Source organism: Nelusetta ayraudi, unplaced genomic scaffold, assembly GCF_046127955.1.
Source record: "Nelusetta ayraudi isolate G7.1 ecotype Tasmania unplaced genomic scaffold, CSIRO-AGI_Nayr_v1 ptg000005l, whole genome shotgun sequence".
NCBI lineage: Eukaryota > Metazoa > Chordata > Actinopteri > Tetraodontiformes > Monacanthidae > Nelusetta > Nelusetta ayraudi.
The window spans coordinates 1,723,894-1,738,311 of NW_027466055.1; the positions used below are offsets into that span (position 1 = coordinate 1,723,894).

The 14,418-nt window shown below is 43.2% G+C and overlaps 1 protein-coding gene across 1 annotated transcript in view; it reads right to left on the minus strand.

The window, feature by feature from the left end:
- The window catches only part of nhsb (Nance-Horan syndrome b (congenital cataracts and dental anomalies)), a 37,969-nt gene that overhangs the window by 4,928 nt on the left and 18,623 nt on the right, over positions 1-14,418 (minus strand). Inside the window, exons 2-9 of the mRNA XM_076048259.1 lie at positions 2,981-3,133; positions 2,749-2,879; positions 2,469-2,516; positions 2,259-2,303; positions 2,122-2,166; positions 1,047-1,239; positions 634-765; positions 160-312 (exon numbers count right to left, since the gene is read on the minus strand). Of these exons, the coding sequence (XP_075904374.1) occupies positions 160-312; positions 634-765; positions 1,047-1,239; positions 2,122-2,166; positions 2,259-2,303; positions 2,469-2,516; positions 2,749-2,879; positions 2,981-3,133 (900 nt within the window). The remainder of the gene's footprint in view (positions 1-159; positions 313-633; positions 766-1,046; positions 1,240-2,121; positions 2,167-2,258; positions 2,304-2,468; positions 2,517-2,748; positions 2,880-2,980; positions 3,134-14,418) is intronic.

The window sequence follows — 14,418 nt, forward strand, 5'->3', positions numbered from 1 at the left end:
AAAAGAAAAAGAATAGATATTCATTATTATTTTATTGAATCCATTGTTGGCCATGACTAAACAAAAAAACAAAAACAACGATATCTAAATTTGCGCCTCTAAACTGCAGACAAGTCCGTAAACTTGAAATGACAATTTTTCCATTAATACACAACCTACATGCTATAAGGAAATCATCTGTCTGGCAGCCAGAGTCACGAGTGTGATGAAGATGACCACCAATCGATAGGTCTTCTTCGTAGAGGGAGAGTTGGTTGTGGTTGGCGTGGACGATTATTGTGCGCTCCCGTGCCACTGGTGATTCATCTGAGTCTGAGAGCAAAGACACAGAAACACAACATGTCAGGTATGTAGAAATTGGTTTCAATGAAAATGACCTGTGGCTTCATCGGAGGTGCATTTGCAAAACATGTTGGCAGTTGCTCCTTTTGTAACTCTTTGTCATTGCTTTAAAAAGTCTAATTTGTAATAGCATTTATTTTCTTCCTTCCATTTTCCACCCCCACTTTTTCTGCACTCAGCTGAAACTGAGCTGGAAGTTTTTATTTTTCTTTCTAATGTGAATACCCACCAATTAGAAAGAGAAATAAAAGCTATGTCTGGATCATGAGAGATACTCTGCACTCAACATACCCATGTCATGATGTACTCTTTTGGGAATCCCTGTGATTGTCTTTCTTCTCCTCAGTTTTCTTCTCCTCTGAAGAACAGACTGGGAATGGACAAGAGAGCAACGAGCACTTGCCTCCCTGTCAAAACCAACTCCTGTAATATTAACACAGACACATCAACCCTTCACTTCTATATCCAGACACTTGGCATGTAAACATTAGACAGTGACATATTAAATATGTAAAAGGAAAAACATCCTGTGAGCAAAAATAAAGACCTTGCTACACTGTCACATTTTAGTTTGGAATTTGAAGCATTAGGGTGGTGTTTTAATTGTGGCTTATGTGACATTTTTGTCTTTAATGTTTTAAATCATGATTGCTCTTTGTGGATGCTGCAATATTTATCTCCAAGCACGTGACTCCTCAGTTTACCTGTGACATTGATAGGGATGATGCAGGAGGAGACGGCGTGAGAGTCGGCGTTTGTTTTCTGATCGGAAGGTGGAAGGTTTTCCTTGGACCTGTTCGTCTGCTTCGGCTGGGCTGAAGAAGCAGTTGGTGCTGTGGACTTGGTTCGAGGTCCCCCAGTGACCTCACTACCTTCACTTTCCTCTGCTGAGGTAGCCTAGAAAAAAAATAGAAGAAGTAGTTTTAGGATTCACCAGGGGTGCACAGGCATCCTGACACATTCGCAAAAAGAAGTTGGCAGTTGGCCATTTTGCTGTGGCTTTCTGTACACCCAGTTGGCAGTTCCTTCACATATATGGACCATTTAGAGTTGCCACTTATTAGCCTAATGTGAATTGTGCATGTGTGTATGGGAAGCCGCAGTGCTCGGAGAAGAGCCAGGCAGACATGGGAGAAGGTACAAACTCCACTCAGGAAGGCCGTGAGTGGGAATCAAACTTGTGACTTTATGGCTGTGAGGTTATAGAAAAGAACTTCTCGATGGGCAAGTTGACAACTCTGAACTGTTGGTAGGTGTAGGTGCAAACATGAATAATAATGAGTCTGTCTGTGACCTCACTACCTACTCTTTCCTGTGATGAGGTCGAACTGGTGTTGTCATTGGTTGTGTGTTATTAGATAGAAGGGGCTAACATGGCTCACTTTGTACAGTTCAAACACATCAGGTGGTTTGTAGAAGTTTGTACTAGGAACATAAGACTTTACAATACGAAAACAAAGCAAATGACATTCTTTGTGATTTCGTAAAGAATAGTTGAAACAGATTAAAACTCAACAAAATAGACATGGGAGACAAAAGAGTGAGAGTGATTGGTTGATACCTGTCTATTCCATGGAATGAAGATGCAACTTTCAAGAGGCTGAAGTGAGTAAAAGCACTGAAACTATGAACGAAAAATAACAACAAGAACAAAGGATCAACCAAAAAACAAACAAATCAACAGAAAATGAATGATACTGGGACAAAGAATGTTCATGCTGCTGTGTTGCGTCTTGGCTGTTTGACTGCATGCTGCATAACTGCCCAGTGCTTTCTCACTTTTTTTTGGACTGTCTGAACGTCTGCCTCTCTCCTTGGCTTCTCCTGTGGCACACACAGAACACACACATCAGGAACGACTCAGCTATACATTAGTACAACAACACGTATGGCCACATTCAAGCGATTGTTCTCACTTTTCTCGGGATGGTCTGCATCTCTGTTTCTCTCACCGTCCTTTCCTGTGGAGAGACAGAACGTTGATTACAAACAATGACATCTCTATGATGTTAGCCAGTTCATGGTTGACCGTAACCACCAACACTTTGCTATCATAGTGTGTCACATGTGAACTCCACACAGAACATGGTAACACATGGGCACCAATAGAGCAATTAGCTATTTACCTTCTTGGGTTGATAGTCTAAGTCACGTTCCCTTTCTGCTCTTTCTTGCTGCATGAAAAAAAAATTCCACATAACACATTGTGTCAATGCCATGTAATGTACAGAATTCAATAATAACACAGATAGATAGATAGATAGATAGATTTTAAATGTCCCTTTGAGCCCTCAAAATTGTTAAGTTGTCATGAGGTTCAGATTTAAAAACATACAAAAACATAAGTGTAATGCCTGCAATGCATGGCGGCTTTTATTTTGACAGTCATACTGTAGCCAGACTCACCGCCCGTGCCAGGCGACTCCTCTGCTGCCGACGGATGGAGTGAGGTGAGGGGAAGGTGGGCATAGGGGGCGCCACTGAAATAGAGATGGTCACCCTGTTTCTCTCCCGGCTCGTCGAGTGCTGCTCTTCATCTGTAGTCCAAACCGTGAAAGAAAATCCGTGAAGTTAAGACTGATTGGATCAGGAGTGGTGCACAGCGCTGGCAGTGTGCGGGTCCTGGCAGAGCGCTCACCTCGGTGCAGGGCCCGCAGGCTGAACTGAGCGTTCCTGTGCAGCTCCTCCAGACACGGAGGCCGAGTGCAGGGATGGAATATGTTGTGTTGCTGGTGCCATGGAGCCTGATAGTGGAGGGACAGCTTGCTCTCTATGTCCAGGTTGGACACCGCTGGGATGACACAGACACACAGACGGACCAGGTTAAATCTCCACAGCTGATTCAGGGGAAACCAAATGAGTTGTTTTTGCACACCATTAAACTTTTACTCTGTCTCCAGTAGTCGAGAAATAATTGTGCCAACTGTACCAAGTGCAGTTTAAACACTAAAAGAAATTGAACTTGGAGACAAGAGTGATTATAAATGCCATATATGACAATTCATTCAGTGGCTCATTCTTTTTTTGCACCAGTGTGTGCATGTAGATGTGTTTATGCAGCTGTACATTAGATAGTATGGAAGGGCCTTCATTGTGTGCCTGTGCCTGTGTGTGTGTGTGTGTGTGTGTGTGTGTGTGTGTGTGTGTGTGTGTGTGTGTATATACTTTCCATGTTTCTACATACAGAAACTCTCATCAGTATAAACTTTGGGGTTTTAGGGTTACACTGACAAACGTTGACCAATGTTATCCAACATTGTATTGTATGTGAAATGAGCAACGCACCACTGTTTTCAAATTGTGGCTCTATAGCAACATTCTTTTTTATACAAAAGCAACAGTATAAGCCTCTCTTTTCATACCAGTCACATTTGTTAAGGTTGTATAGACAAATAATAATAATGATAATAATAATAATAATAATAATAATAATAATAATAATAATAATAATGATAATAATAATGATTCCACTCCCTCCTGCCCCAATATATCCATATAAAGGATAAAGGCAGACATGATTATATTCAGTATTTAATCATAACTGTGCAATATAAGTTAACATCCAATAACTAGATGATGCATGTATTGAAAATTGCGACACATCAGTGTCCTCCCTGGAAAAGTCCTCACATGGACTCTGTCTCCATCTGCTTTGCGAGAGGAAATTATATCTGTGAACAAAACTGTCCAAGGCTTCGTATCCAGGCCAGGCTTTGTGATTCACCGCAGTCACCTCAACCTGAAGCTACTTCCCCTGCACAGCCACACAAAACACTTGAAACTCGGGAAAAAAATGATGCATATGATATTAAAAAAAAACAACAACTGAAAAATATCTCATAAAAGCACATAAGAAACAACTAAATTGGCATTTGATTCTAGACACATCACAATCATTGAGTGTAGATGTGGCCAGACATTGGACACAAACACACCAGCAGGTGGCAGTAAATCCTACTCTGCGATTGCAGGGTTGCAAAAACAGTCAGAACATGGCCAAGCATCGGCCTCAGTTCCTGACGTTTACTGAGGCCACAAGATTCGAATGTCAGTAACACATCACAAAGCTGTCATCGCGAGACAGACAGACAGACAGACATACAGACAGACTAAGTATTTGATCCTTAAACTCGACGATAACATTTGATTTTCAGGAAAGGACAGAGAGACGATGATGATGGCAGCGTGATTAAACACACGGCTCCTTCTTTAGACTCTATGATCTCAGTTTTAAGTCAGAATCCAAACGCTTGTGTGTCCTTGAAGCCACACAGCCACTGGTAGCCTGGCAACATTTCATTTCATTCGTGATCAAGGCTCGTATTTGTCTGCAATTAAATCACAAGCTCACTTGAGCAGCATTCAGCCAGTTAAAAGGACAGGGCAGACCAGGACCCCCCCCCCCCCCCCCATCCACCTTACATAAATAAATAATAATGCTTTTAGTGCCACTGTCACAAAGGGATAAATCCACCTGTGTGACATTACGCACCATTACTGCATTGTGTCAGAAATGTTGAATCTGCTATATTTTAAACACTTGAAACACACAAAATATTGACTAAACAAGACAACAATGAAAGTGAGTTGGATGTTTTTGGAATTTTAATTCCAAGAACAGATTATCAACATAATCATTGTGTTTAGGACTGTATTTAATAGGTTATAAAACTGGTTACGAAACCACAGATCTGTTTTTTATAAAATGGCGAAGAAACATTGTCCACTGATTCTCTCAGGATTTCACCATGTAGTAGTTTTACTCAGTTTTCATTAGAATTCCGTCCGTCTTGCCTCCCCTTATCTTTATCTCCATGCCTTGTACACCTTGCTGACTTCCAAAACAAGCCAACACAAGGCTGAACAGAGACACAAACGGATTTGATGGCATCCCTCTTCACATGACAACCTCCCCCTGAATCTGTTTGCCACCCTTGTGAAAGGGGCCGTGTGTGAGCTCAGCACTTTGCAGACGTACTACCAGGACTTTGATGTCAACAGCAATCAGGTAGAGGATGCAGGATGCAGAGTCTATAAAGGTGGACTGTGATAAACCCACGGTGCTATTGCATGGTGCGACCATGAAGATGCGTGGTCATGTCAAGATGACATGAATGCCAAAGATATCAAACAGTTCTCTGGCTAAGACATTACAAGACATACACCTTTTCAATAACACACTTCCCTCCTCGCCTGTGGTGGTGCTGCTGCATCAAGAATTATTGGAGGAGGAGAGAAGACAAACAATGAACAAGAAATTCTACTTATCTTGAGAACGTAATGACAGTAAACAATCTTAGACCGTGAACCTATTGGTAACGCAAGGTAACTTGCTACATAAGTGAGTGCCTATTTAGGTTGTGTTGACATAGAATGTCCAAACGGCTCATTTCAGCACAGTGACACAAACAAAGCCAACCCACCTTGGAATGCACAATTTGTGATTGCTTTTTTTTTTTTTTTTTTTTTTCGTACATTGTCTGTCAGTCAGCATTGCAGCAACACAAAGCTGAACAAGTCAATTGTTCATGATCGGACCATTTTTTAACTTGGCTATGTTAGCGCACCCAAAAATATCAGGTTGACTGCAGTGTGTGGTGAGTTGTCCCTGGTGCTGTCCATGGTCCTGATGGAGCAGACGGGATTGAAAAGGGTTGGAAGGACTCGACAGCAAAGGGTTCCTTCCTCAGCCAAGCACACACCTAACACAGCCGCTCTTCTCTTCACTGCATCTTCAAAATCACACCTCGATCTGTGTTCCCCCCCCCCCCCGTAGTCCAGATGTGAGTGAATGTGAGTCATTAGTGGAGAATGTATTAGAGTTTATCTGGGTCAGGCAGCACACCCTATGGCACTAACTGCAGAATCTTGTCACAGCAGACAGCTGTTATATAAGGAGCATTCACTAGCCAGTTCTGCAGAGGAGAATTGCTCGCAGTGAGCGCTAGCAGCGGCTCCACAACAACTCAGTTGTCACATTGCCTCTTGTTAAGAGCAAGCGTAATTTAATTGCTTGATTTTTTTTTTTTTTTTTTTATATTGATTGTCACAACTGAGGCACAGACGCTCAGCAAAACTGAACCACTAAGAGCTCCTGAGTGGACCAGCGTCAGTGCAGACAGGATACTAGTCCTCACAAAACTACAGCGGTTGTTATTTTTTACATAATATGTGAAAGTAGAAAATGATCAATTAACCATCAAGGCCTGGGTAAACACCTCATTGCTTCAGATATCAACTTTTGGGACAGAGAAAACAAATCTAGATTTCTATTTTATTCTTTTTTTTTCCTTCTTTTTTTTAAACATTTTTACAAAAATAATACCGTGGCAGCGCAACCTCAGAAAATCCAATACAACAGAATAAACCATCAGCAGTATATATGGATATGGACATTCATTCATCTCATCAACATATCCCCTTGTGTCCGTCTTGAAGGTCCCTCATGTGGCACATATTACTTTCCTAATGTGCGTCCAGCCCCTCACAGAATCCCTCAGAAATGAGAAAAATGCATCCACCTTTTTTTTGCAAAAGCAAGAAAAAACATTTCTGCAAATCCCCCCTTTGTGCTCCAGAGGGCACTGAAAGCTCTCCATCCCACTGTCACCTGGGAGTCTGAGCCCTCCTTGTTCTCTCCAGACCCTCTAGTTGTCTTCTTGTTTCAAAGCATCAGTTTCAGCAGGAAGTTGAGACCAGTCAGTCCACACAGGGCTAAATATGTTGTTTCCTGAGGCTCTACAATGCATTTTTGACACAGTGCTTCTCTATTAGAGTGCAGGGTGGACAATCTGAAGATGTGAAACTAATATGGCACATTTCAAATCATCCAAACACACTTACAAGCTAGAAATCACAAAGCAACAAGCGGCACGACAACAACACATTTCACTGACTTTACCTTTTGTTGCGACGGGGCTACGGCCGAGACTGAGACAAGCCAGAGCCATCGTCAGCGAGTGCCCCCCCCCACCCCTCCTCCTCCTCCCTGGCCGTCCCCGACTCCCCTCCTGACTCCTCGTCACCTGCTCCTCTTATTCAACACGGCCTCGGCAAAATCATCCCTGAGCAAGTTTAACATCCAGACTGGTAACATCTGCAGACGGAGGGCCCTCCCCCTTCGCCCTTCCAACCCAGCCGCCTGCTGTTGCAGCTCCCTCCACCCTACATGAACCCAGCACCCTCCCTCAGAGACAAAAATAGAAATACTTTGTCTTTCTCTGAATTATTTGTTTTAACACATGGATCCTGTTTACTACGTGCCACTCAACAGAGTGAAAAGAGATGCAGCCCCCCCCTCTCTCCCTCCCTCAGCCTCTGTGTTCAGATGGTAGGATCCTGCCCGGGCCCGGCCCGCTCCTGACCGCAATCTCTTTATGATGACCGTAATATGGGGGGGAGGGAGGGAGGGAGAGGAAGGCGGGGCTGCAGCCGCAAAGTATTAATGGATTAATCCACCGCATGCTGGGAATATGGATCGCATGTACAATCTTTCTATGGATCACACAGAGGGGTGACAATCTGAGGTGAAGTGTCAAAGAGCACCTGACTGGTGTCTGCAAAGCCGTATGTTGTGACACTCGCAGCAAATGAGGCGCACGCCACGACGCACGGGCACTAAAGATTCCCCGATTCCAGTCAAATTTGTCGGCAGCGAATCAGCCGGCGACCCGGTCGATTATGACACAACGTCCCGATGTGACGCTAAGATAAACGGTATGACAGACACGCACATGCAAACACACAGACACACAACATGTACACAGAGTGCGCGAGCACCCTGCCCAGTAATCTGCTGTAATCTGGAGCTCTGGCAGTTCTCTGGCTTTAGAGCGGAGCTGGCACAGCCAGCAGTCTGCTCCAGGAGCTCTCAGCCTCCCACCATGACTGGGAACAGCACACACACACACACACACACACACACACACACAGACAAACCCCTGGCATTTATAGGCACAGCCGCGGTCAACAGCAGTTGTTAATATTAAATGTACACTCGTCCCCAGCGGCTCCGCTGGTTATTTACAGCAGTTTCTCTAAACAGAGCTGAGAGACCTTTTAATGGCTTGTCATCACTGTGGCTGTTTGTCAGTTGTGGTCTTGAGCCGTCTATTAAAAAACACCACAGACTTTTGAATGAAGTGTGCCGTAACCTGGACTTCCTGGACGGGACCCAGTGGCTTATCCAGCCTGAGAGGCTTAGTCCCAGTCACTCCCGTACCATCTAGAAAGTCCTTTCAAACACTCTTGGACTGACTTGTTCTTGTGAGGGGATAATGCACGTTACACATGTCCATGTCATCAACAGTCTGTCATTACAGTGACCTGAATAATGAAGCGACAATACCTTTGCTTGTCTGGTCCCGCCCTGTTGATTTCATTTCTCCTTTATTGTTGCCTTCCCATCGCAGGTTAAGCTGCTGCACACTTGTTTGCTTTTCCTTCCCAATCCCTCTCTTCTCCCCTCTGACCAGCAAAGCAGGTCTGACCGTGTGCTTTATCAGATGTGCACATTAACTAAAGCTTTACAACCGGGCAATACAGAGGTAAGGTCTTATTTATAGCAGCCAACACACTGCGATATGTCCAAAAATGTATTAAAACAATATATCAATAAAATCAACAAGATAAAAGCAGGTTGAATATTTAAAATAATATGTTCCACATTTGCAATGTTTGACCAATGCTACTAGGCATCCTACAAAAAAAAAAAAAAAAAGTTCCCATGCTGCCCCTTACTGGTGTGGTATGAAAACTACATAGAATTTTGAAGAAAACAAAAATGCAACAAACAGTAGTGTTGACTTTGTGGGCGCCACTGTCTTTCAGGCCATATGTATTCAAGAGAGAGATTTAAAAAAAATAATAAATAATCTGGTAAATAAATGCTAAAATCATGCTGTGGCAGGAGGAGAGAAGGGTGGAACGTTCAGTGTTGTGATTCAACACAGTGAGCCGCCATTGTGGTGGAGAAACTATTAGCTTAGTGCAGCATAAAAGGACATGATATGACATAATAGTGCACATACAGGAATGCCCTTTCTGTGTCAACTAATTCTGGATCATTGCAAAAAGAATACAAAGGTAGAACAAGTGAAAAGAGATAATAATGTAATAATGTAATCATAGTAAATGTGATGTCCATCTCATCACGGTTGGACTTAAAAAAGGTCTGCTGTCTAATTCCCATTTCTCATAAAATAAAACATATGTTATGTGTGTGCATTTACACAAGAGGTTTAGCGTGTTTACATTTGGCTGCCAGACACATAGATGAGGGTAAGAGTCTGCTTCCACCAGTGGATGCTGAGAAAAGCAGCAGCGCCGATGAATGTTTAATCATCTCATATTGTTGTAGGGACTCTTCCTTGCTTAACCGTTTTGAAGCTTCTGTATCCCGCCCGATTCTCATTAATATTGCAGCATTGTTCCTAAAGAGGCCGTAATCACAGAAGGAAAAATATGAGGAGAATAAAAGTGTTGCACAAACTAGTGGAAAAGTGTTTGTTCGGGGAGCCGGCCTTTTGTCTTTCTCCACACAAGAGCAGCTCAGCATTACCATGAAGTAGCACACACACGCATATAGGTCTGCAGCTTGACACATACAGTAATATTTTGCCCAAAAAGTCACATTGTGCTTTCTCGAAACATAGAAATAGATGCGAGAAGAAATATGCATCGTCTTTTTGAATATAATTTTTTGTTTTTTAATGTTTAACTTTGGCAATAACTGCTAGAAAACGAGAGATTAATTTGCTTGTTTTGCGTTCATCGACTAAAAATAGACTCTTATTTGCATAACACCGCCTATACACCTATACATCCCCCGTAGAGTATTACAGGGCAAGGCATTCCTATTTGTACAGCACACTTCACACAAGGCAGTTCAGAGTACTTTGTACAAAGCCCCAATAATGTATGAAGGTTTATGCCACTGGTTTAGAGAACTCCACTGATGCTCTAATGGACATTGAATAAAAAGAAATGATGGCATGTTTTCCTCACATAAATACTCACCAGCCTCTATTAATCCACTGCTGAAAATAGTCAAAGCCATACACAACTCTCAGCCGCTTCCTTTGCTAAAACCTACAGGAATCACTGAGCCCTTTATGTAATAATAATAATAATAATAATAATAATAATAATAATAATAATTATTATTATAATAATAATAATAATAATAATAATAATAATAATAATAATTATTATTATTATTATTATTATAATAAAGGGTTAATGTTACATTTAAGACATCAACAAAAAACAAAACATCTCAGCAGGTTTAAAAGTCATTGGAAAAAGCCTCCAGTAGGCTGAGCGTTAACACCCTCATCATGGCAACAGAGATGGCATAATATTGTTCTGTGTGCGCGTGTGTGCGTGCGTGTGTGTGTGTGTGTGTGTGTGTGTGTGTGTGTGTGTGTGTGTGTGTTTGCAAATGTTTCAGCCATGTTGCTGGAATGGCACGAGACAAGCCATCGCCCATGTTATTTTTAACTACGTGTCTCCATGGAAACCGGCACATATGTGGGATTTGGGTGTGTGTGTGTGGGGAGTGGGGGGTAGAGGGGTGGGGGGGTGGGGGGGTAGAGGGGTGTTCTCCCGCTGTGTGAATACTGAGAGAGACTTTCACCGCTGGTCATAGTGTAAAAGTGTAAAAAAAAAAAAAGTGTGTGTGTGTGTGTGTGTGTGTGTGTGTGTTTCTGAGCTTGAATCCTATTCATTCTTTCTTATTTGTCAGTCTTCCCTCTTAAACTGTCAAATGTGCAGTGCAGGTATTTGTTGCTGTTTAAAAGAACAGTTTTGCCACTGAGTGCATGTGGACGGTACGTGTGCACGTGTGTCACATGTTGCTGTCTAAGAATGAAGGGGAACAAAATGTGACGGTGGTGGTGGTGGTGGGATGGGGGGGGGGGGGGGGGGGGTTTGGGGGAAAAAGGGCTCTTCAGGCAACTGCAGTCAGACTGAACCAACACAGGTTGGGACTCTGCTGGCCGGCTTCACTAATCACTGCTCCGCTACGTCGTCTGTTCTGAATGGATCAATGAGGCTCCAGGGTGGGAGACCCTCCTCAGCCGCTGGCCACTGGAGGTGCTGCTGCTGCTGCTGCTGCTGCTGCTGCTGCTGGGTTTTTCTCATGTTGGGTGAAGACTTCTTGTTCTTGTTTAGCTTGAGAAACCCTCCAACAGTTATCAAGCGAGGGAACATAGTCGTTTCTATGGAAACAACTTAAAGATTAAAGCTGTGAAGAGCGAGAGCCACGCCAGAGTGATTCCCATAATGCCTTGTGCCTGGGGATCTCGGGGAAAGAGAGAGGCAGGGAGAGAGAGGGAGAGAAGGGAGGCAGAGCGGGACAGCGAGGCGGAGGAGTGATTGTGTGTGTCAGCTCTGGAGATGCTGTGCTACAAATCCCCCCCCGTTCACTTGTGACAGCTCACATGACTTGAGACACCAAACTCAGCATCTCTGCGCCGCAACACACAACTGGAGTCGGCGTCGTCGTGCGTTTCCACTCGCCGGGAAGCTGGAAGCAAGAACACCGTGTGCCTTCTCCCTGACTGAGCAGCCAGACGTGTCGGCAGCCTGAGCGCCTCCACTCACCTCCAACCAGCGTCTGCTGGGCTTCCTCCCACCCGGCTTGGCTCAGTGTGTGCTTGGAGGCCCTGAATGGACGACTGGGCCGCGGCTATTATTGGCTAAACAGCGTGTTGCAAACAATAATAACAATAACAATATTTCACAATAGTTCATCCTCTTGTGATGTCCCAGTCGCTCGGTCACATGTCTGCTGTGATGTCAGCGTGCAGACGTGAGACCTGCATCACAGCCGCGATGTGTTCAGCCTCCCTCCAGGAGGAGCTGCTCTTCGTGGAAATAACTGCTTCTTATGAGTGTGCCAACAGCATAGTTTATAGTTATTTTCTTTCAGGGAATCATGAAATATTTTAATGATATAATAATAATAATATAACATATTTAACTTATTTTAAAAAGAGTCCATTTCATGCCATTACATCACTTTCACAGTGACACACTGGCCGGGTGTGCTAATAGGTTTGGGGGCATCGAGTGCTCCAACGTTGACCCTCTTTTAGAACCAACACTATTTTATATTTCTTGTGTGTTTGAACGAAAGGTCTGAGAAGACCGGCGACGCCACGTTGCAGCAACACGGTGGTCTGAGAACCGAAACCCTAAACCGCAGCTTTGTCCCAAAAAAGGTGCGGTGACATCACAAAGGGTGCAAACCTCCAGACTGTGACTGGAGCGCTCGCTCCAAAAAAAAAACCTGCTGCCCCTCCGTCTCCCCAGCTGTCTTGTTGCACATTGTTTCTCATATTCAACGTATGTGCTTCCCATGTCCTCCCTCTCTCTCTCTCTCTCTCTCTCTCTCGCACTCTCCGTCTCCCCTCCCCCTCCCCCTGGGTGATGCCAGTGCTGTTGTCAGGCTGGAGCTGAAAGCAGCCAATTGCGTGGCTCTGTGCTGAGGAGCTCTGGGGTGATGTTAGGCAGTTTCATGCTCATACGATGAGCTTTGCCAAATGTAGGTCATGCTTCTCCCCACTCTCTCTTCCCCTCTGTCTCCCTCTCTCTCTCTCTCTCCCTCTCTCTGTCTCTCTCTCTCCCTCTCTTTCACACACACATGCATACATGAAAACACACAAGCATTCCCGCCTCCCCTTCCCCCTCCTTTTTTTTTTTTTTTTTTTTTAAAACATAGACACGGTAAACAGATAAGGAAAGAGGGGCGTATTTCCCCCCCCCCCCCCTCACACTGTAGGTATGCATACAGTGCAGGTTACATGGACACACAGAGGTGGCAGTGCCACAGTGTAGCAGCAGCCCCTCCATTCACATGACGCGGCCTGGCACAGGAGAGGAGAGGAGGGTGGGGTGAGTCGTCTGCGCCGTGGCAGCACCTTCTTGTGGGGGATCAGCTCCCTGCACCACAGCTCTCTTTGTGAAAGCCACCCCGATTGTAGCAGCCAGCTCTTCCAACCACGATGAAAAATTGATAACTGAGTAAAATCACACCATGAAACCAAAAAAAAAAAAAAAAGAGAAGATGAACCCCTGCTTTCTACTGAACTCTTGCTGAACTGTCTCCGTCTCTGCTGCAGTGCAACAAAAGAAGGATTACGACGCAAACAGGAGCCATAGAAACGGCACTTTGAGTGAAATATATACATCAAATGCAGGAAAATCTGACCTGAATGCAGCAGTCGCTGTGGAAAATGATGCATTTCTGCTCGTTGTACTTCAGACATACAAACTGTTTATTCCTTATTTTTTCGTCAATAAATACACGACACATTTTTATGTGGATAAATTATAAAATAATTCACAAATATCAACACTCAATAATGTCTGTAATGCTACAACCCTTCAAAAAAATGTATGTATACATATATATATATATATATATATATATATATATATATATATGTATATATATATGTATATATATATGTATATATATATATGTATATATATATTTCTTCAAATGCACCGACGTTGTGGAATGTGTGTATTAAATTTGGGCTATTTTTAGATTTCCTCAACGGCACCGTGCAAATTGTTTCGCATGTCTGTTTTATAACTTTTATGCCACACAAGTGTCTGCCTATATCAAACGCCTGCAATGATAGCAATACTATTGTCATAATATCAACTGTAATATTGACAGCAATAAAAGGCTGTGTTGTTCAAAATCTTTTTTTTTTTTTTTTTTAACTAGATAAGAAAAACACAATTGCTTTTTTTTTTAGCAGGCCAAAGCAAGTAGCTAAGCCAAAACCTAATCTTAACAATCTGGATACTATATTAAGGCTAGGTTTGTTTTATGATGGTTATTAAGGTGCGGTATTATTATTACCAAAGATCAAAAAGATGCTGCCCAAGAGAATCATTCACCTTCTCCAGTGGAGGCTGGGAAGAATTTAGAGAACAAGAGAAGAGATTTGCAACAGACCTTTTTTTTTTTTTATTTCAACAAACTTATTTAGTCTAAGTTTAGGATCAGTTTCTGCTGTTGCTCTTTATGTAATATCAAAACTGCAGTGCTAATTAGGC